The sequence below is a fragment of the Lytechinus variegatus genome, chromosome 14, assembly GCF_018143015.1.
Source record: "Lytechinus variegatus isolate NC3 chromosome 14, Lvar_3.0, whole genome shotgun sequence".
In the NCBI taxonomy this organism is placed as follows: Eukaryota; Metazoa; Echinodermata; class Echinoidea; order Temnopleuroida; family Toxopneustidae; genus Lytechinus; species Lytechinus variegatus.
Window position 1 is genome coordinate 1,607,694 of NC_054753.1, and position 21,450 is coordinate 1,629,143.

Genomic DNA, 21,450 nt, shown 5'->3' on the forward strand with positions numbered 1-21,450 from the left:
TTTTTTATTGTTTGAATTATACAATATTTCTATTTTTACGAATTTGACAATTAGAACCTCCTTGCCTGAAGCACAAAATGTTAAAATAATGGAATTCCACATGTTCAGGGTGGGATAAAACTTCATTTCACATGACAATGATGAGAAAATAAACATATTTCATATTTCATATAATAAAATACAAAAGAAATAGTGAGTGATGTCATCAGTTCCCACATTTGCATATCGACTGAAATGTGCAGATAATTGTTTTGTGAAATGAAGCGAAAATTTAAAATGTCATAACTTTCTTTTACATCCCATTTTGATGAAATTTTCAGTGTTATGCTTGTTGAATTTTTCTCTTTTTATTCAAATCAAGTTTTTGTTGGGGTGGACTTGTCCTTTAACTTAGAAAGTATAAATTAGAAATTTGAAATTAGCAGGGGCAATTCATGATAATCAGTATTTTCCATAGCATGAATTCCTTTGCTGTTTTGAGTGGGATGGTGTAGTGGATGTGCCTTGCATTGAGGTCAGGTGATCTAGTTGCAAACTTTGTATGTCTCCCTGTCAAGAAGGACTTGCACATATCAGTGCAGAATCATAAAAGGCCCAGAATTCAAGGAGCTTTCATAACAAATGCCAAGAAAAAAACAAATTTGTCAAACTAAAAACAATGCTTGCAACACTTCCAAACCTTTGATGGTTCGACAATGTTTTGAAAATACAACTTCTGTACTTTGTGCCACTTTTTGACATATCCTTCGTCTATCATCTGTGTGCCGCATGAAAACCTCATCTACAGACACTACAAGGAGTTTATATGTTTATTTGACATTTCAAAAATATGTTCTGCCCCTGGTTTACAGACATAACCACAAATTAACAGATAAAGCTTAGTTTGCAGTGCTAACCCTTCCCTCAAGGAAAGTGGTCTGAATATGATGCCTGACATTGACTTAAATGTACAGAAAGCTCCATATAAAAATAGCAAGTTGTATTTGTGCTATTCTTGTGCGAAGACCCACCTATTGATTATAAATTCAATCAGGGTCTGTGACTGCAGACTAAGCAGAGCTAGCCATTTTTTCCTCAAATCAAATTCATGCCTGTATAACATGAAAAATGTGAGATTGAGACAGATGGGGGTGTTAGACAGCAGTTTATGAAAGAAGTTTGATTTAGAAATGTTGTATGTCTTTTTTCTGATAGAATGGAAGACCTGACCAGTCTAGAACTGGTTAGACAGAATTCAAAGTGTGACAGAACAGTTTCACTGTATGGCTATGTGAGAGGTGTACCGCTCAAGCAGAACAGTTCTATTCATATTCCAGGTCAGTATGAATTTAAGTTCATTCATCATTTTGAATTGGTTTGGATTTAATTGATTTGATTTTATCTGATTTTTTCCAATCTGATCTGATCTACTCTGATTCAGATTCTGATGATCTGATTTTGTTGTGATTGTAAATAATTGTCACAAATCATGTGATAGCATCTCATTCTGTTAGTGTTGATGTAGTTGATATTGAAGAACAATAGCGGGTCAAAAAAGGGCATTATATAAATGCATGTCATTGTCACAGATAAGCTTGATAATTATATAATATTGGATGGCCTTGAGGTTAATACAAGGAAATATTGGACGAGCTTTGCATAAATATTGGACGAGTCGAAGACGAGTCCAATATTTTGCAAAGCGAGTCCTATATTTCCTTGTATTGACCGAAAAATGGGACATCCAGTATTATGATTATTATTCATACAGAGAATTTTAGCAAATAATTTTTAACTTACCCTCCCGCCCCGAGACTCTGCTGTATGATGGGGGGGGGGACCTAAAGCTACGCACTTTGTTTTCAAACAATAAAAACTGTCCCAATTTTAATATTTCAACAAATTATATTTCACTAATTTGTGGCAAACATTCTAAAGATCATTAACCAAGTAGAAAATATCACAAAACTCACTAATACGAAAATCCCGTCGTGTTTTTCGAAAACCTCTTAATTTCGCCGCCCGATGTAGAAGGGGTCCTAAAGCTACACACTCGATTTATCATGCAAAAAAATAGTATTTCCTGTGCCTCAATTTCTAAAATATATTCAAATTATTATAGGATAAAATGAAATTAAAGCGAATATAACTCCAAACTTCCTAACAGTTGTTGGTTTTCTCTGCATTTAGAGATTTACTGCAGCCTCTGTAGAAAAAATTTAATTGTTCATCACTCTGCAGTCACAGTTCCACACACAGTGCGCATTTGCCATTGAAAACTGCATGCGCGCGCGATGAGTGGTGCGTACACTTCGGGAATTCCCCTTCTAGTCGTCCAATATTTTCAATATTGTGTCACCTCGGAAAAAAATATTAGGCGAGTTCAACAAACTTTTTTAAGTGGGTCGAGTGCATCAACAAAATAACACTTGTATTTGGGCTCTAAAATTGTCTGTATGAATAATAATACCTGATATTTTTCTTCCAATCAGGTTGCGGAGACTTCCCCATCAGGGATGTGTCATTTCTCTCGGATCCCTGTCCGTTACCGGACAAAGAGAAGAAACGATCGCTGAATGAAAAGGAACGTCTTATCTACGCCCCAATGTCTGGGGTAGGAGGTATCGTGTATGACAAGGATGTCGTCTATATTGAGCTGGGAAGCCACAAAGCTCATAGTCAGACCGTCCAGGTAGGTTAACTTAAAAAAGATGGACTACCATTAATTCTGAGGTTTATATCAACTTGTTTACAACCAGTCGGTGTACTTCTAATACCACATTGTTTAAAAACTATAGTGTGTGGCAGCAATGCCTTATGTTACAACAATTCAATACTTATACATTGAAATAAATGTTTGGACTTCACAGTCCGAAAAATATGACTGGGCTTACAGTTAGCTCTCTGTTAGGCTAACAGTGTTTCTGTATGGCCAGCACTGTTTGGTTATTGTGCCAGGAAAAATATTCAATGCCCTTGTGAAAAAATGGATATTAGATTTATGTTGTCAAATCCTTTTTTCCTTTGTTACCTGAGAAATATTTAAACTTTTTTTCTTCTTATTTTATGCATCAGGAAGAGGAGGGGCCAACTAAGGAACTAGTGAGTAACCTGATTGGTTCTCAGAAGACCCTTGACACCAAGATGGCTGCCAGTAAACTCACGCTCTTCGCTGACTCTAAACCAGTAACGTCACAAGAGGTTGCCATGGATACAAGCATTACATCGCAAGAGGCAGACATTTCCAGTGATGGGAAGTCGAGAATGAGGAGGAGAGCCGTTCATCTTGGAGATATGGGTGATGATAATGAGGATGAAGACGACGATGACGATGAGGAGGATGACGATGATGATGATGAGGAGGAGGAGGCACTTGAGGATGAAGAATGGAATTTAGCTGATGATAAAGTAAGTTTGTTTGTTAATGACTTGTCACACCTTGTAAAATTTCAAAATTCTGTTTCTGTTTGTGGTAACTCCCGTAGGAACTCGGCAGGACAGCATTTTGCTGGTAAACGCCAAGCTGATATATAACCAATTACCTATGAAACGTTTTACGTCTAGGTTAATCAGTCATAATGGCTGACGTTATAGACGACAGATATGACTCTTGGGCCTTTTTATCAAAGTGGAGACAATGGCAGAATTGGGATTCGAACTCACAACCTTGCGATTATGAGTCCAATGCTCTAACCACTGGACCACACGACCCGTATTTGGTGATGTGATTTACCCAAATTATTTTCTGCTGTTTTCCCATGTACTCACAACATATTGTCCTGGATGTGTTCAACTGCTCTGGACAAAATGACTTATTTGGTGATTTCAAGTTGGTTGATGGTGTTGGGTGTTGGTGTTGAAAGTGCATGTCAGATTGCCTACACCATCTACAACACCTAATGTTGGTGTATGAAGATTACACCAATCACATCAATGCTGTACTGCATCATTAACAGTTTAACACTTGGTAGTGTCAGTCCGAGCACCTGCCTCCTTTCAGATTTGGTGCTGTGCTGGTGCAAGAATCGGCCCAATACTTACACCAAATGTCAGCACCAAACTTGAAATCAATCAGTTTATAGTTTTGCCTGATAACTTTTCATACCAAGCATACGAAAATATAGGAGAAAAGGACAAGGATTCCTCACAGTATGTTGTAACCGATTTGATTGATCAATATTTCATTTGATGTTAAATTTTCAAAAGAATCTAATTGTTAATTTCCTTGAATTGGCAATGCAATGAAATCTCTCTTTCTCTCCATGCTTTATTTAAAAATTTATCAAAGATAAAACATATACTGGTAGAGAAAGAATTAATTCATCTATTTCATCTATTGTAGTTACATATATGTAAAAATGCAGCAATAAAAATTTGATTCTGCTTTGCCAATTTGAAGACCGACCAACAAGAAGCAATGACATAAAACATTGTCCTGAATGTGTAAAATGATATTAACCAGCTGTAAATATTCTATTATTTGTGGCTCTAGGGTACATCCCAAGGAGACGTTGCGTTTGCAGATAGTGAGGATGAGCTAGAACTTGAGAAGGAATCGAGACCCGAAGATGACCTACAGAACGATGAAATGGAAGACAGTGAAGAGGATACCAAAGAGGATGATGGGATAGGAAGAAATGATGAGGAGGAGGAGGATGATGAAGATGCCCAACAATCGGGTAAGAATGGTTTAGCTTTAGATATCCAACTTTTATATTAGCTTTTTAAAGGCATGCAAATTAGCAGCCTTTATAGCCCCACATTGTCCCCGCAGAGCTGCCAAGTAGTACGAATTTTCAGTATTTAGTACCGAAAAATGAGAAGAATACTGATGGTTTCATGCAAAATTCTGATTTCTCAAGTTTTAGTTTTATGTGTGGTGTTATGGTATTTCTTTGAAAATACTGATTTTCATCTTTAAAAATTCTGAAATGCTCTTGTTCAGGTTGGCAGCTCTAGCCCCGTCTTACAACGAGTTGTGATTGATCAGAAAGAGTTGCGATTGATCAGATTAGCCTCAACAATATGGAAAGCCATCAATGTCAAAAAAAAAATTGTAAAATCATTCTCTATCATTGATTTTTACCCAAGTTATATGGATCCATGCTTTATAATTTTTTTCAAAGTATGCAATGAAAGTAAGAACATCACTGTTGAAACATGCGAATTGGTAACTCAAGTTATATCTGTACCAATGCCAATATGACAGTATGAAATTAATAGACTGAAAGTTAATGATTGTTGCCAATTTGAGGACTAAAGAAGATTGATTTTTGACCTAAGGAAAGCTACACGTATGTACCTCTGTGTTCAGCTAAATAAAAATGAAATACACTTGTTGTAATTCACCATCAATCTTGTATACCTAAACTGAGGTTCGTATAATGATTTGAATGATTGTAGGTCAGTTGAAATGGAAGGAGAACCTCAAGCAAAGAGCGGCTGAGAGCTTCTTAAGACAGCAAACAGAAACGCCAAACCTAAGGAGACTCGTTTACGGTACCGGTAAGTTATGCACGCATTCATCCACCCACATGCATACATGTTCTTCTAAGTGTTGCCAAATAGGGATGGTATGAAAAGAAACAACCCAAACACTCTGGATAACTGCATGTGAATAGGGACATACATTCCCATAGGCATGATGCATTATGGGTCTTTACCCGAGAAGGTGTACATGAAAATTTTAAGCCATTTCGTAAAGTATATAGCACCATCCAGACAGCATCGATTTAAATGTACTCTTACAGCCATGGCTGTCCAGTATTGAACAAAAAAAATGTGACATCACTTTTGTTTGCTGTTACTAATCCATTTAATGACCTTTGAACTTTCAAGTATATATTAGCACAACCTTTGACTTTCATTACAAATCTTGTGACCTTTGATTTTCATGTAAGCTGTTATGGCTGACAAGCTTTCACAAAAGAATGTGATATCACTTTGATACTAACTCTGCCACATAATCTTGTATGACCTCTGACCTTTCATTTTGATATTAGCTGTGGAGGCTGGTTCTTCTGATGAGGAAGACAGTACAGAGTTGGGTGGACTCTTCACCCTCACCAAGACCAAGGAATCCAAGAAGAAAATGAGGAAAGCGATGAACGATACCGATTGTTCTACGTTTCCCGTGCAGACGGTTAGAGATTGGACATTGGATGAGGTGGGTTTCAAAAGACAAAATGAAGATGTTTTCTTCATGAGCTTAATATCAGATAGAACTATTGTGTGAAGTTTTTGAGGAAAGATTCTATCAAAATGATGTGACACCATTTTGTCTACCATTCATATCAATGCGATGAATAATGACTGTTCTTCGTTTCCTGTGCAGACGGTTAGAGATTTGATGAGGTGGGATTCAAACTACTAATACGCAGGATGGAAATGTTTTGTGCATGAGCTAAACATCGAAAGGAAAAAAATTGGGGGAAAGATTCTTTTATAAGGATGTGACACTGTTTCTGTTTATGGTAACTCCCATAGGAACTCGGCAGGACAGCTTTTTGCTGGTAAACACCAAGCTGGTATATAAAAAATTACATAGGAAACATTTTATGTCTAAGTTAATCAGGTATCAGGTAATTACTCTCGGGTCTTTTTATCAAAGTTAAGACAATGGCAGAGCACAGTTTCGAACCCCTAACCTTGCACGGATGAGTCCAATGCTCTAACCACTAGACTGCATGTACATGACACTATTTTGTTGATTAATCATATCAAGGTCAATAAATGATACCGACTGTTCTTCATTTCCTGTGCAGATGGTTAGGGATGTTGGATTAGATGGTTTCAAACTCATAAAATATAAAATGGAGATGTTTCCTGGATAAGCTTAAATTCACGGCCCCATCTTATGAAGAGCTTTGATCGACCCAATCAATCTTAAATGTATGGAAATCCATCAGTGTCATATTTTTTTTCTACAGGAAATTTGTGCTATGCCTTTTGTTAGCAAAGAGAATCACCCTAACTTTTCATGTAAGCAATTAATATATGAATAAACGGCGTATCTAGAAAATGTTTTGAATAAATATGCATTTAAGATGTCGACGTTGCTGACTTTCCATAGTTGTGGTTGATCGGATCATTCGCTCACTCTATCATTATAAATGTAGAGAGCATCTAATTTTAGCATTATGCAAAGAAAATTATTGCATTATTATTTTTTTAGTTGCAATCATAACTTGGATTTCATATCAATTCACCTCACTTTATAACAAGTGGTTTTGCATAGCTTGCCTGTTGCACGATGTAATTTCAGGTAACTTGTTTTTTTTTTCAATCATTTTGTTAAAACCAGGGTGAGATATACACATGTTTCAATTTTTTTTTCATCTGCATGAGCAGTGCGCATTTTAGCTTGCATGTAGCTTGAACGCCGTGATGAGTGAGTGCGCCAAGCATTTTATTATTTGGGGAAAATACATTTTATTTAAATCACAGAATACAGTTTTTCATTCCAAGAGGTTGACAGGTCTGCCGTTGAAGCTGAATTTATTATTTTTTTTTTCAGATGAAGAGCCTTATAGCTGATTGTATGGTGACAGGAAAGTGGGGTGAAGAAGAAGATGCAAAGACTCTCTTAGAGCAAGATGGTGAGTTGAAATGAGCTTCTTCTTTCTCCAGGAATGTTACCACCATTAATACCTGCATTTCAGCAAACTTTGATTTTATGAGAAAGTCTTTAAAAGCAAGGTTAATACATGTATATAGTGCACCATTGAAGAGCCAATTAATTAAATAGTGCCTCATACGTGCTTTATACAGTGTATGAAAATTGAAAATCCTTATTTTATTTTAAGTTCTGAAATAGAAATACTCTGAAAATTCATTTTGTCCAATTGATGGTGGGCCCGGCAGCCACTGTGCAGTGCCGGATCGGCGATGCTCTATCCCTAAATGTTGACCGTTAAACAACGTAGCAGCAACCAAAATATTGTTATGTCTTTTGGTCTGATGCGGCTGGGGTTTGAACTCCAGGCCTTCCGGTTGTGAGGCGGATGCAATACCAACTGAGCCAACACACCGGATATTATATCACAGGTTATAATTTATGAAATCTAAGCTGGAAAAAGATCACTATGATAAAGATAAGCATATGTGGTGCAGTGTGGTATTGCTTAGAAAAACACCAGACACCTTGCTTGAACACCATGTTTATCTTGTCCATTTCTCAGCAATTGTACATTTTTAACAGCATTTGATTTTCATCAATGTAGTGAAATAAGCCCGTTCACGGTTGTAAACTGCGCACAAGCAGAAAAAGGTCATTTGAGATAAACCATGAAGGTGGCTTTCAAATTCACTGACATAGGCATTTGTGATTTGATGATTATTCATGTATTCCTTTCAAAATATTCATTTTATAACATCCAAGCTGAAGAGTAATATATAGACCCTTCATAATCACTGGTATTTGACAGTAGCCTAAACAATAGTCAAATGTGCCAAAGGCAGACAATAAAACAGAATTCCAACTTTATTCCTGATGTACTATTCTAGTCACCTGGTCTATACAATGCCTTTTGTTCTTAGAATTTGAATACTCTACTGGTAAAGCTTACGCATCATCTACATTTGAAAATGATAGTGCTTATCCTAATGAAAAATCACAAAGGTCATTTGAGAAAAGTTGATCATGAGCTAACCGTGAACTGGCTTATTAGCACAAATCTTAGCCCATGCATGTGTTAGTATGGGAACTTTTTCTGGTTAAGGTGGATGTGAACACACAAAATGAATTACCAGGTGTTTTGAAGACCAAATATTTAACTTCTTTGTAATTTACATTTATTCTTTAAAGCTCATAGAAATTAAGGTCTATCGTGGAAAAAAAATGAACCCTCTGGGTATTAACTACTTTGTCAGCTGGAATGGATATTACTGATACTAAACTATATGTGCCAAATGGTAATCAAGTTAATTGAAAGGAAAATGGTCGGGAAATGGTGAAGAATGCCATAAACACAGTATTCTTGTAAAGTTTACACAAATGTTGATATTCTGATTGCATTATTTTATGGAATAAAGATGAACTGTATGGGGACTTTGAAGATTTGGAAACGGGCGAGGTGCATAAGGCGGAGCCTTCCAAATCCCATGCTGACGACAGCGACGATGAGGATGATGATGAGGAAGATGATGATGACGAGGAAGAAAAGAAGAAGAGCAAAAGAGATATGACGCTGGCCGAGAAGAGGGCTGAGAAGAAGAGGAAAATGAAGGAGTTATTTAATGCAGACTACGATAATAAAGGAGGAGAATCATACTTTGATGAATTGAAAGAAGAAATGAACCAACAAGCACAGGTATGTAAAACGGATGATGATAATAATGGTAAATAATGATATAGATTGAGCTGATGCTGATGATGACCTTAATGTGATAATTTTGATGATGGTGGTGATGATGAAGATGACGAAGAAGATGAACTGATGATGATGAAGATTAACTAATGATGATGATGATAATGGTAAATGATGAAAATGATAAAAATTGCGATTATGCTGTTGATGACCTGAATGTGATAATTTTGATGATGATGATGGTGATGATGACGAAGAAGATGAACTGATGATAATGAAGATTAACTAATGATGATGATGATGATGAAAATGAACTATTGATGATGGATAATGGATAATGATAATAATGGTAAATAATGATATAGATTGCGATTATGCTGATGATGACCTTAATGTGATAATTTTGATGATGGTGGTGATGATGATGATGAAGAAGAAGATGAACTGATGATGAAGATTAACTAATGATGATGATGATGATGAAAATGAACTATTGATGATGGATAATGGATAATGATAATAATGGTAAATAATGATATAGATTGCGATTATGCTGATGATGACCTTAATGTGATAATTTTGATGATGGTGGTGATGATGATGATGACGAAGAAGATGAACTGATGATGAAGATTAACTAATGATGATGATGATAATGGTAAATGATGAAAATGATAAAAATTGCGATTATGCTGATGATGACCTGAATGTGATAATTTTGATGATGATGATGGTGATGATGACGAAGAAGATGAACTGATGATAATGAAGATTAACTAATGATGATGATGATGATGAAAATGAACTATTGATGATGGATAATGGATAATGATAATAATGGTAAATAATGATATAGATTGAGCTGATGCTGATGATGACCTTAATGTGATAATTTTGATGATGGTGGTGATGATGACGATGACGAAGAAGATGAACTGATGATGAAGATTAACTAATGATGATGATGATGATGAAAATGAACTATTGATGATGGATAATGGATAATGATAATAATGGTAAATAATGATATAGATTGAGCTGATGCTGATGATGACCTTAATGTGATAATTTTGATGATGGTGGTGATGATGACGATGACGAAGAAGATGAACTGATGATGAAGATTAACTAATGATGATGATGATGATGAAAATGAACTATTGATGATGGATAATGGATAATTATAATAATGGTAAATAATGATATACATGTAGATTGAGCTGATGCTGATGATGACCTTAATGTGATAATTTTGATGATGGTGGTGATGATGACGATGATGAAGAAGATGAACTGATGATGAAGTTTAACTAATGATGATGATGATGATGAAAATGAACTATTGATGATGGATAATGGATAATGATAATAATGGTAAATAATGATATACATGTAGATTGAGCTGATGCTGATGATGACCTTAATGTGATAATTTTGATGATGGTGGTGATGATGACGATGACGAAGAAGATGAACTGATGATGAAGATTAACTAATGATGATGATGATGATGAAAATGAACTATTGATGATGGATAATGGATAATGATAATAATGGTAAATAATGATATAGATTGAGCTAATGCTGATGATGACCTTAATGTGATAATTTTGATGATGATGATGGTGATGATGATAATGACGAAGAAGGTGAACTGATGATGATGATGATGAAAATTAACTATTGATGATGGAAAATGATAATGGTAAATGATGAAAATGATAAAAATTGCGATTATGCTGTTGATGACCTTAATGTGATAATTTTGATGATGATGATGATGGTGATGATGGTGATGGTGATGATGATTGATGATGATGATGAAAATGAACTATTGATGATGGATAATGATAATAATGGTAAATGATGAAAATGATAAAGATTGAGATTATGCTGTTGATGACCTTAATGTGATAATTTTGATGATGATGATGTTGGTGATGGTGATGATGATTGATGATGGTGATGATGATGATGATGCTGATGATGATGATGATAATGATGATGAGGAAGAAGATGAACTGAAGATGATGAAAATGAACTAATGATGATGATGATGGTGATGATGATTGATGATGGTGATTGATGATGGTGATGATGATGATGATGCTGATGATGATGATGATAATGATGATGATGAGGAGGAAGAAGATGAACTGAAGATGATGAAGGTGAACTAATGATGATGAAGATGAACTAATGATGAAGAATGATAATGATGACAATGAACTAATGATGATGGTGATTGAGATGATGACGACAACAATGATGATAACAATTATACGGATAATGACCACATTGAGGATGGAGATGATAACGACTGACAGAAGCGATTAAAATGGTCATAATACATGCCTGTAGAATACAGCTATTACTATTATTGATAATTATGATTATGTTAGATGTTATGAATCGAGTAGTAATAATCATTGGTAGTGATGATGATGATGATGTGTGTAAACGTCTCTTCCCTGTTTCATAGATGCAGGCTATGTTACAGTGGAAAACACTCCGTCCCTCGGATAGGACGTTAAATGGAGGCCCCGTGTAGAGGAGAACCACCACCCTTGCACGTTAAGAACCCACTGCACTTTTCGAATAGTAGTAGGGGGAAACCCCGGTGTAGTGGTCCACCTGCATTCCCCCACCAGTTATCAGGAGGAGAGACCTGCGGGTCACAGTTCTGTGTGCGCGCCCTTCTTGGCTTGCTCCTCCAATGTGCCTTTGAATGTCTTTGACAGATACATGGCGCTATACAAATGCTGTGCATCATCATCATCATCATGATAATGATATTAATGATGATGAAGATGATGATGAAGATGATGATGATGATGACGATATTGATGATGATGATGATGAGGAGGAGGAGGAGCAGGGGGAGAATATTGATGATGATAATGATTATGATAATTAATGAAAATGGTGATAATACATTACTGTAAAATACAACTTTCACTATTAATGATCATTGTGATAATATTTATTATAGATTTAATGAATCTAGTAGTACATCATTCATGTACATGTAATAATCATGGATGATTATGTGGAAGCGCCGTGGTGTAGCGGTTCTGACTCTCGCCTTGTAATCAGAGGGTCGTGTGTTCGAATCCCACCATGGCCTAGCGTCCTTTGGCAAGGCGTAATCCACAATTTGCCACTCTCCACCCAGGTGTTAAATGGGTACCCGGTAGGATGCGAAAGCCTATACGCAGTATGCCTAGCAATTGAGTTTTTGAACTCTTGTTGGAATGCTCCCCAGGGAGTGGAGAAGGTGCATACATTGTATGCGTGCATGCAAGGATCCAATGACCGGTGTAATAATATATCTGTAAAGCACTTAGATACGTCGTTTGATGTGTTAAGCGCGATATAAATGCGGAATATTATTATTATGATGATGGTGGTTGATGGTGATTGGTATGATAAAGATGAAATTGATGATAATGGTAAAGATCTGCAAATAATAATGGTAGTGATAATTTTAATTATGATTATGTAATGAATCTTGTACGTGTAGTAATAGTCATTGATAGTAATTATGATGATGATGGGGATGATACTGATGTCAACATTCATTCATGATGGTGATAGTGATCTGCAAATAATGATAATAATGATAGTAGTATTAAAAATCAAATATCAATTATAGTGGTGATAATAATACACTAGATTTTTTGGTAAATCATCACTATTAATTGGGTAGCCACATCCCCGTACAAATAATCCTGCCACCCTAACGCACAACAGAGCAGAGAAGTCATAACATTGATCCCCATCTGGCTTTTCTCTTTCAGTTGAACAGAAGTGAGTTTGCTGACATGGAAGACGAAGTGAGGACACAATACGAGGGCTTCCGCTCAGGAATGTATGTCAGAGTAGAGGTTAGTGCCACCCCGCACACAACGCGTTCACTTTCTCCACTCCCTGTGGAGTATTCCAAAACTCAATTGCAAAACATGCTTATTAAATTATGATAATAATAATAACCACTTTTTTAATGCGCATATATCCACTCCAAGGAATGCTCAAGGCTCCTGACAGTTAAATATAAATGCAAGATAATAAACGGTGAATGAGAAAAAAAATCTCAAAATATGTATTACTAAAAAGGCTTTCACACCTAACGAATACCCATTTACTACCAGGGCAGAGAGTGGAAAAAATTCCCTTGTGTCTCACCCTTCTTGCAGGCACTTTGAGCAGACCAAGCGATGGCGCCATAGATAGACAATGGTTTAGAAGAAACGAAAATCAATAGAATATATGACGAGCCTTTTTATGAAACGCTGCCCTGGCATCATATCTCAATTTTCTATGCATTTAAAATAATTCTATACAAAATGTGTGCTCTGTAACATCTTATAGGCTTTCCACAAATTTAAGCACAATTAGACCATTAGCCTGAATTAAACAAGACTTAAGAATACGGACCAGTGAGCCTTGACGTACATGAATTTTCATGCAATCACAATTTGTTTTCTCTCATTTGGCAGATTGCAGACGTACCTTGTGAATTTGTGACCAATTTTGACCCGATGTATCCCATAATTCTCGGAGGTCTGCTCAACAGCGAAGAGGCAGTAGGGTATGTGCAGGTAAATATGCCACCCTTGATAAGCATTCTGATTTATCGGATCGGGTTTTTTCCCAGCATTGGGTGAAAGTAATCGTAGTCTACACTCTTATGGACTCCCACTTGCCAGTGTTTTGGCAAGTATGGTAATCCTGTAATGAAAGGTTGTCAATTTTTAAATAAAATTAGAAGAGAAAAAATTATAGTACTGCATTTTAAATATCAATTATATATTGTGGAGCATTGAGGTCCAGTGGATAAGTCTTCTGACTTTCAAACAGAGGGTCGTGGGTTCGAATCCCAGAAATGGCGCATGGCGCATTTTCCTTCAGCAAAAAATTCATCCACACTGTGCTGCACTCAACCCAGGTGAGGTGAATGGGTACCCGGCAGGATTAATTCCTTGAATGCTGAAAGGCAGTTTTAGATAAAGCTGTGTTATAATAATAAAAACATCGCGCCTCAGAGTAGAATATTTCTAGATAGATGGTGCTATATAAATGCATAGTATTAGTACTATTATTTCTTTGATAAATTATCAGAAAGGGCGCAATAATTACGTCTTCATTTAGCCACTCTTACTTTCCAAATACATGCCGTTATAGTCGGCTAGACAATAAACCCATTATTCCATAGCCACTTCCAAAACATCCTCTTATCCCAGATGCATGATTTCAATCTGTAGTATTATTGAATGTACTCACTACAGTCATGAATAATTTTATTTTAATCTTTTCAATATCTATGGACAAGAAATAATAAGATTTTTTTATGCTCTAGCATTCCAAGAATCCTTTTTTTTCATCAGATATCAAATGTCCATTATTTAAAAAAAAATCACAATATATTTCCAATTGTATGATGAAGGGTATGTGTATCAAGACCATCCTAATTCACATATTTTACATAGGCCTGTGGAAGGAGATTTCCTGTATTCTGAGTTTCATGCCCCTCTGTAATGATATTGAACTATTTATTGATAGACATGGATACACGTAATGCTTATTCACTGAATGCTGTATTACCTATGCCAAATATTGAAAGTTTCGAGCAATCCTTTAAATATAGTGCAATAAAGACATGGAACTCCTTGCCAAAGGAATTCCAGAATATTTCTAACCTCCTATATTTCAAGAGGCAGTAGACTGAGTTTTATCCATATTTTATTGTGTAATTATAGTTAATTTTGTATTATGTTGTTTCACTCCTTTCTTTCCCCTCTCTCTACTTCTGCCATATACTTAACCACACTATCTCTATCTCACCTCTCTCTATCTTCCTGCTCTTTCTATATTTTGTGCAACTTTTATTGTAAATTAAGCATACCCAGTATTTTAACTTATATTTGTATGCATTGTTGTTTGATATTTGTAATGTAACAGGACCGTGTTGAAAAACAGTGTATTTTATCTGAACATGTTATCCTGTATGAAGATGTTTTAATGAATAAAAGATAAATAAATGTAATGTCTTTCTTGAATGACTTCTCATTCAGATGAGACTGAAGAAGCACAGATGGTATCCAAAGATCCTGAAGACCAGAGATCCTATCATCTTATCAGTGGGTTGGAGACGTTTCCAGACCATACCACTCTATTCCATCCAAGATCATAATGGACGCAATAGACTCCTCAAGTACACCCCGGAACATATGCACTGCCAGTCCATCATATGGGGTAGGAAATGAAGTTCTGTTTATGGAGGATGGAGGGGGATGGGGCCAGGGGGGCCACTTCCATTCACGAGTGCATACCATGTGCGACCATGGGGTCTCGAAAAGCACCCTAAACACGTATTTTCCATATATTGAAAATGCACCCCTTAACAAGTATAGTCGTGTAAAACCCTAGCCTTAACAAGTATTGGAAACAAAACGATACTCTTGGCAAGTATTCCCTGAAATGAACCCCTTAACAAGTACAGCCATATTTTTTTATGTCACGGGTCCTTGGTCGTCAGTTTTACCTTTACACATCATTTGGTTTAGTACGACCCCACCTTCCACACCTTGCGCAAATCGGACTCTAAACATGTAGTGTTGGGGCAAAAAGGACATCCTTTATAAAACATTTTAATTTTGTTTTATCATCTCCACTAATTTGACCCTGAGCACGTAACTTTCCTAGCGAAATAGATACTCTTTTTTCATTATTTTTGACACCCTTATCACATTGCGTACGTAACGTGCCCTAACTTCAAAAAGACGTTTTTTAAAGTGTTTTTTGGTCGCGCATGGTATCCACTCGTCAATGTAAGTGCCCCCCCCCCGGGGGGATGGGGGCTCATAGTGTGGTTGATCCAATAAAACCCCAGAAAACATGCACTGCCAGTCCTTAATATGGGGTAGGAAATAAAGTTTTGTTTTATGAAGGATGGAGGGAGATGGGGCATTACGAAAATGTCCCGTTTGATTCTCGACCTCACTTCGGACTGCAAACTGCGGTTTTATACCCCGATTCGCGTTTGGAAACTTTTCCAACCCCGATAAACCCATCTTGGCCAGGTAATCCCCTTGTCTCAATTTCACCACCACGGGCCAGCTAAATGAGCGTTGAGCCAAGGACGAAATGATAAACAACGCTGTGCTATTACGTAAGACTTGTCTGCCTGTAGAAGGATCTTCGGAATGAAATTATTGTATTCGATATTAAACACGTTTTCAAAGGCATATTACATTCAGACATCCAATGCTAGTCCATTTTCAATTTCGAACGAAGAAAATCGACCTTGAAATAAGGAAAGTAAGCGAATAAAAATTACGGTATGCTTAGCATGCAAGGACCGCGATGCATGCATAGTTTCTGTCCGTCCAGCAAGAAAATGGGTTCACTCGCGCAATGATACAGTCTTAACGTTCGAAAAATAGTAGTAATGGCATACCAACATACAAAGTATAATAATCATGCTGCTGATATGCACAAAAATATGAAATCATTATTTTTTTTACCCCAAAGTCTTATTCATAATTTAAATACAAACTATGCCTGTAACTATTTTTTTAATCGCAGACGTATTATTGCACCATACGTGGTTCTCCGGTAAACTGCCCATGTGCGCTGCATCCATTCCACCGTTTGTTTTGGGTCGTTTTAGTTTCCACCATTAAATGTCTGACTTAGGTATGTTGTGCTAATTTTTTTGTAAGTCAAAATGTTCAAAATTTGTCATTTTGCTAATATGAGGTGATTAAAATTAGTGCCCTGTCCTTTTTGTCGGGAGAAAGAGAGAGAGAGAAATAGAGATGGGGTGGAATTTCCACCCCATCTCTATTTCCCTCTATATATCTTTAACAAGGGCGCCGGAAGCGAGGGGGGCAGGGGGGCACTTGCCCCCCCCCCAATAAATTTTTTGGGGGGGCAAAACGAGATTTTGCCCCCCCCATGTGCCCCCCTGAAAGTAGAAAAATGATAAATTATTAAATAATTAAAGGACAAAAGTATACGATGAAGGCACTTTTATGCCCAAAAATTGTCATTTCTATTGTCAAAAATGAACAATTTTGCCCCTGACGGGGCAATTACATTATCATAGTAAGCCTGGCGTCTTTTGACGAACAGTTCCTCTGTGAAACATACCTTTGAAAAGCCCCTTTTCCATCTTATTACAGTGTGATAACGTTTAACCTTTTAATGAATACATTTCAGACTAAAACCGAATGGCAAGCTAATTTTCTTTAATATCTAAACCTACAAATTATGAAAAAGATGGATATCTTCTTAGATAAATGATTTGATTTTATATATTTCGATCCAAAAAAGTGAAAAAAAATCAAGCACGTTTTGAAATAAAAAGATGGCTGTGTATTTATGCAAAGCGCAAGCGATTTTATTATTTTTATAACATGTCCTGAAAGTTTTCTTTTTTCCCAATTATTCACCTCCCTTCCATCATTCAACTTTCTTCCCGGTCCTATCTTTCTTCTTATTTTTCGCCTCACCTTCCGCCGCTTCGCCCCTTGATCTACCTATGATGACCCCTCCCACGGCAGGAATTTTGTGTAAAAATGGAGTATAAGTCTCGTTAATAGAGTGTTTAAAAACAAATTTGGGGATAAAGCATAGTTAAAGTTCATTGTGAAGGATTAATCATAACTCATGAAAACTATTCTTTATACTGAGTACGCAAACAATGAAAATATTCTCAGTATATTCCAAGTAAATTTGGAATAAAGGGAAAGTGAATTGGATTAACAAAGGTATGATTTTACTGGGTGTGGAACATTCTCGTCTAACCGTCTATGCACTAAATTCAGAGGCGATTTTCTTTTTTCATCATTTTTATTAGTTATGAAATTGACAATGGCCATCGATGTCATCAATGTCATCACTCTTTGGCTGGTATATAGGGCTAGATGAGAGTTGGAGAATAGTTGGGCCGGTATGCCTTTTCTTTTCCTAACCAAGTTCTTAACAAAAACTATCTGTTTATATATATTTCGAAATTCGAGGATATAATTTCGATTTGAAATTATGTATTTTTTCCATAATAAAAGAGCACAAATAGTAGGGGGACATTTGATATTATGTACCCCTTTCCAAAATGGTAGGGGGACGCGTCCCCCCTGTCCCCCTGGGATTTCCGCCCATGGTGATGGGGGAGCTTTTGCATTTTCTAGAATAAAATTGAAAGATTTCGTGCACACTTTGGGTGAATTTTGCCCTCTCGATCGGTGGTCCCCGGATGCATACGGTCATGTTTGTCATCTTAAAGTCTTTAAAAGGCCTATATTACATTGGTTTAAAACAATAGAGTTTGCAATAAGGCTCGTAATTTGCTGGAACTGCGACCCTGATCATGAAGAAACACCAGTCTGGGTCAGAAGGGAGGAAACAGGATCAAAAAGAACCCCAAGACTGTTTAATTCTCAAGAAATTTATTTTTGAATGCTCTTAGAAACGCAACTTTTACACTCAATTTTTACACCCTCAACCACACCCTCTCCCGCTCGATCGCTTCCGTATCTCACGCTTTCAAAAATATTGTGCCCCCTTCGGGATTTTGCCCCCCCCCCAAAAAAAAAAAAAAAAACTGAAAGTGTTCCGGCACGCCTTGGTGGAAACAAATCTGAAAGAAAACATGAAACCAAGAAAGGTATTTCAGAGGGAGGTTTACCGTATACACAGGCTATAGGCCTACAAAATAAGAACAATAATGGGAGATAAAGAAGATCACCTGCTAATAACGCATGTGAATTAGAAAACGTTCTGAATAGATATGAATAGAACATTGAAATGCTATCCAAACATTGTGATTCATAATGCTGGTCTTTGTATTTTAATGTTCTATGTATAGGCCTACACCTCAGCTTTGAGAAAAGGACATTCATAGGCCTTACTACAGATATGATTGGCAAATGCACGTTCTTTAGAGGTGTAGATCAAAAGGGGGTGGATGAAGAAAATAAGTCTAGAAAGAAAAGAATTAGACAGCCAGACAGAGAGAAAGAAGGAAAGAAAGGAAGGAAGAAAATAAGTCTAGAAAGAAAAGAACTAGACAGCCAGACAGAGAGAAAGAAGGAAAGAAAGGAAGGAAGAAAGAAAGAAAGAAAGAAAGAAAGGAAGGAAGAGAGAGAGAAAGAAAGAAAGAAAAAAAGAAACGAAGGGAGAGAGAGAAAGAAAGAAAGAAAGAAAGAAAGAAGGAAGGAAAGAAAGAAAGAAAAAACTTTCTATCAACGCGTGTATACATCCATGGCCATGCGCTCGCCGCAACTACACACATTGCAATCCATCGTGTGTGGCCCCCTGCTGTGACCGTAGATGCTGGGGTGAATTATCTTCGCGAACCGAGGTCAAGAAACAGGTGTTTCTATACTTAAATTTAATCTCTTGAGGGCAATAGGATTTGTATTACTGGGAGAAGATATTTGTTGATAAGGAAAAATGGGGTATACAGCCCTCAAACGAGAGATTTTCGTCATGGCTCATAGTGTCACCGATCCAAGGACACCCCAAAACATGCACTACCAGTCCATCACCTGGGGTAGGAAATGACGTTTGTTTTATGGAGGATGGGGGCTCATAGTGTAGTCAATCCAATGACACCCCAGAAAACATGCACTGCCTTTCCATCACCTTGGGTAGGAAATGAAGTTTTGTTTTATGGAGGATGGAGGGGGATGGGGGTTCATAGTGTAGTCGATCCAATGACACTACAGAAAACATGCACTGCTAGTCCATCACCTAGGGTAGGAAATGATGTTTTGTTTTATAGTGACTGGTAGGTTGGGGTGGAGGGAGGGGGACCCATAGTGTAGTCAATCCAAATTCACTCCAGAAAACATGCACTGCCAGTCCATCACCTGGGGTTAGGTTTTACAAGGGAGAGAAGGGGGCCGCTGATAACCTTTGGTAGGCTAATAAAAGTACTCTTATGTATGTGGGATTGGTTAGGTAGCCAGTGTAAGTTTTTGAGATTTGGGATATTGGTACTTGTTTCTTTGTGTTACGAGTTGTGAAGCTGAATTTTAAAGGAGCTGTGATCTTTGAATTTGATGGGATAGAGGACCAAAAAGCAAACTCTTTACAAAATTCCAAATGACACATTACATCTTCGTTTTGCTTGCAGGTCCCATTACACGTCAGGGCACTGGAGTTTTGGCTGTACAGTCTGTTGCTGGTAGAATGGTGAGCTTTAAAGATAAATTCCAGTTTTGGTAACGATCTCAAAATGACTTTTTACAGAATCTAATATAATGACCACCCAAGAGTCTGTTTGTATGAATAAAAAATATGTGCCAAAGGATTCTGGGAGAAACTGTGTAATTGCTGAGAAATAAGCAAAATAAGCGCGGATTCGGTCACTTCCGTCGGGTCTTTATTCCAGCAATAATAATACACTGTCCCACGTGTGCTTATCTGTGTTGGTGATCTTCAGTGTGAACGTTTGTTCAGCGTAGATTTCAAGATTTCACAAAGTTCAGTTTATGTAACTGTACCAGATCTTCATCCTCGATGATATACTGACAGTTAAGCCTGGTTTTACAGACTTTCTCATGAAATCAGTGTTTACTGCAACTACTGGAATTTCTCTTTAACACCTAAAATCCCAAGTCCTCCCAAGCTTTGATTGATAATAATAATAATAATACATATGATTTATATAGTGTCTTTTCCATTTTGATTAAATGCTCAAGGTGCTTAGAACAGAGCAAAACATAAAAGTAAAGAGAATTAAGAGAAGTACAAGAAAGGGTAAATTACAAATGAGGAAAAATGTCTGTCTTCAAACCTAGTACCAGCTGGTGAACAAAATGCAATTTTAGGTTGCCCTTAAAGAATGTTGCAGACTTTGAGTTCTTCAGCTCCTGTGGTAGTGAATTCCACAGGTCTGGTCCGGCATGAATGAAGCCTCGATTGCCCCAGGATTTTTTAGGTAGTGGAATATGCAAAAGACTAGATTGGGATGATCGCAGTGTGCGTGCAGGTTGATAGTGGTGTATAAGAGATTTGTAATAAAGTGCGGATCCATTGATGACCTGAGAAACCAAAAGTAGAATTTTGAAAACTATGCGATCCTTTATGGGCAACCGATGGAGGTCTTTAAGAACAGGAGTGCATTGCAATATGCATAATTTTGGCTGATGAT

The 21,450-nt window shown here is 36.9% G+C and overlaps 1 protein-coding gene across 1 annotated transcript in view; it reads left to right on the forward strand.

The window, feature by feature from the left end:
• Nucleotides 1-21,450, forward strand: part of LOC121427342 (ribosome biogenesis protein BMS1 homolog) — a 45,265-nt gene that overhangs the window by 15,783 nt on the left and 8,032 nt on the right. The window contains exons 7-18 of the mRNA XM_041623684.1: nucleotides 1,195-1,316; nucleotides 2,472-2,671; nucleotides 3,055-3,387; nucleotides 4,472-4,658; nucleotides 5,383-5,484; nucleotides 5,982-6,145; nucleotides 7,496-7,577; nucleotides 9,013-9,290; nucleotides 13,088-13,174; nucleotides 13,787-13,888; nucleotides 15,362-15,542; nucleotides 20,431-20,489. Of these exons, the coding sequence (XP_041479618.1) occupies nucleotides 1,195-1,316; nucleotides 2,472-2,671; nucleotides 3,055-3,387; nucleotides 4,472-4,658; nucleotides 5,383-5,484; nucleotides 5,982-6,145; nucleotides 7,496-7,577; nucleotides 9,013-9,290; nucleotides 13,088-13,174; nucleotides 13,787-13,888; nucleotides 15,362-15,542; nucleotides 20,431-20,489 (1,897 nt within the window). The remainder of the gene's footprint in view (nucleotides 1-1,194; nucleotides 1,317-2,471; nucleotides 2,672-3,054; nucleotides 3,388-4,471; nucleotides 4,659-5,382; nucleotides 5,485-5,981; nucleotides 6,146-7,495; nucleotides 7,578-9,012; nucleotides 9,291-13,087; nucleotides 13,175-13,786; nucleotides 13,889-15,361; nucleotides 15,543-20,430; nucleotides 20,490-21,450) is intronic.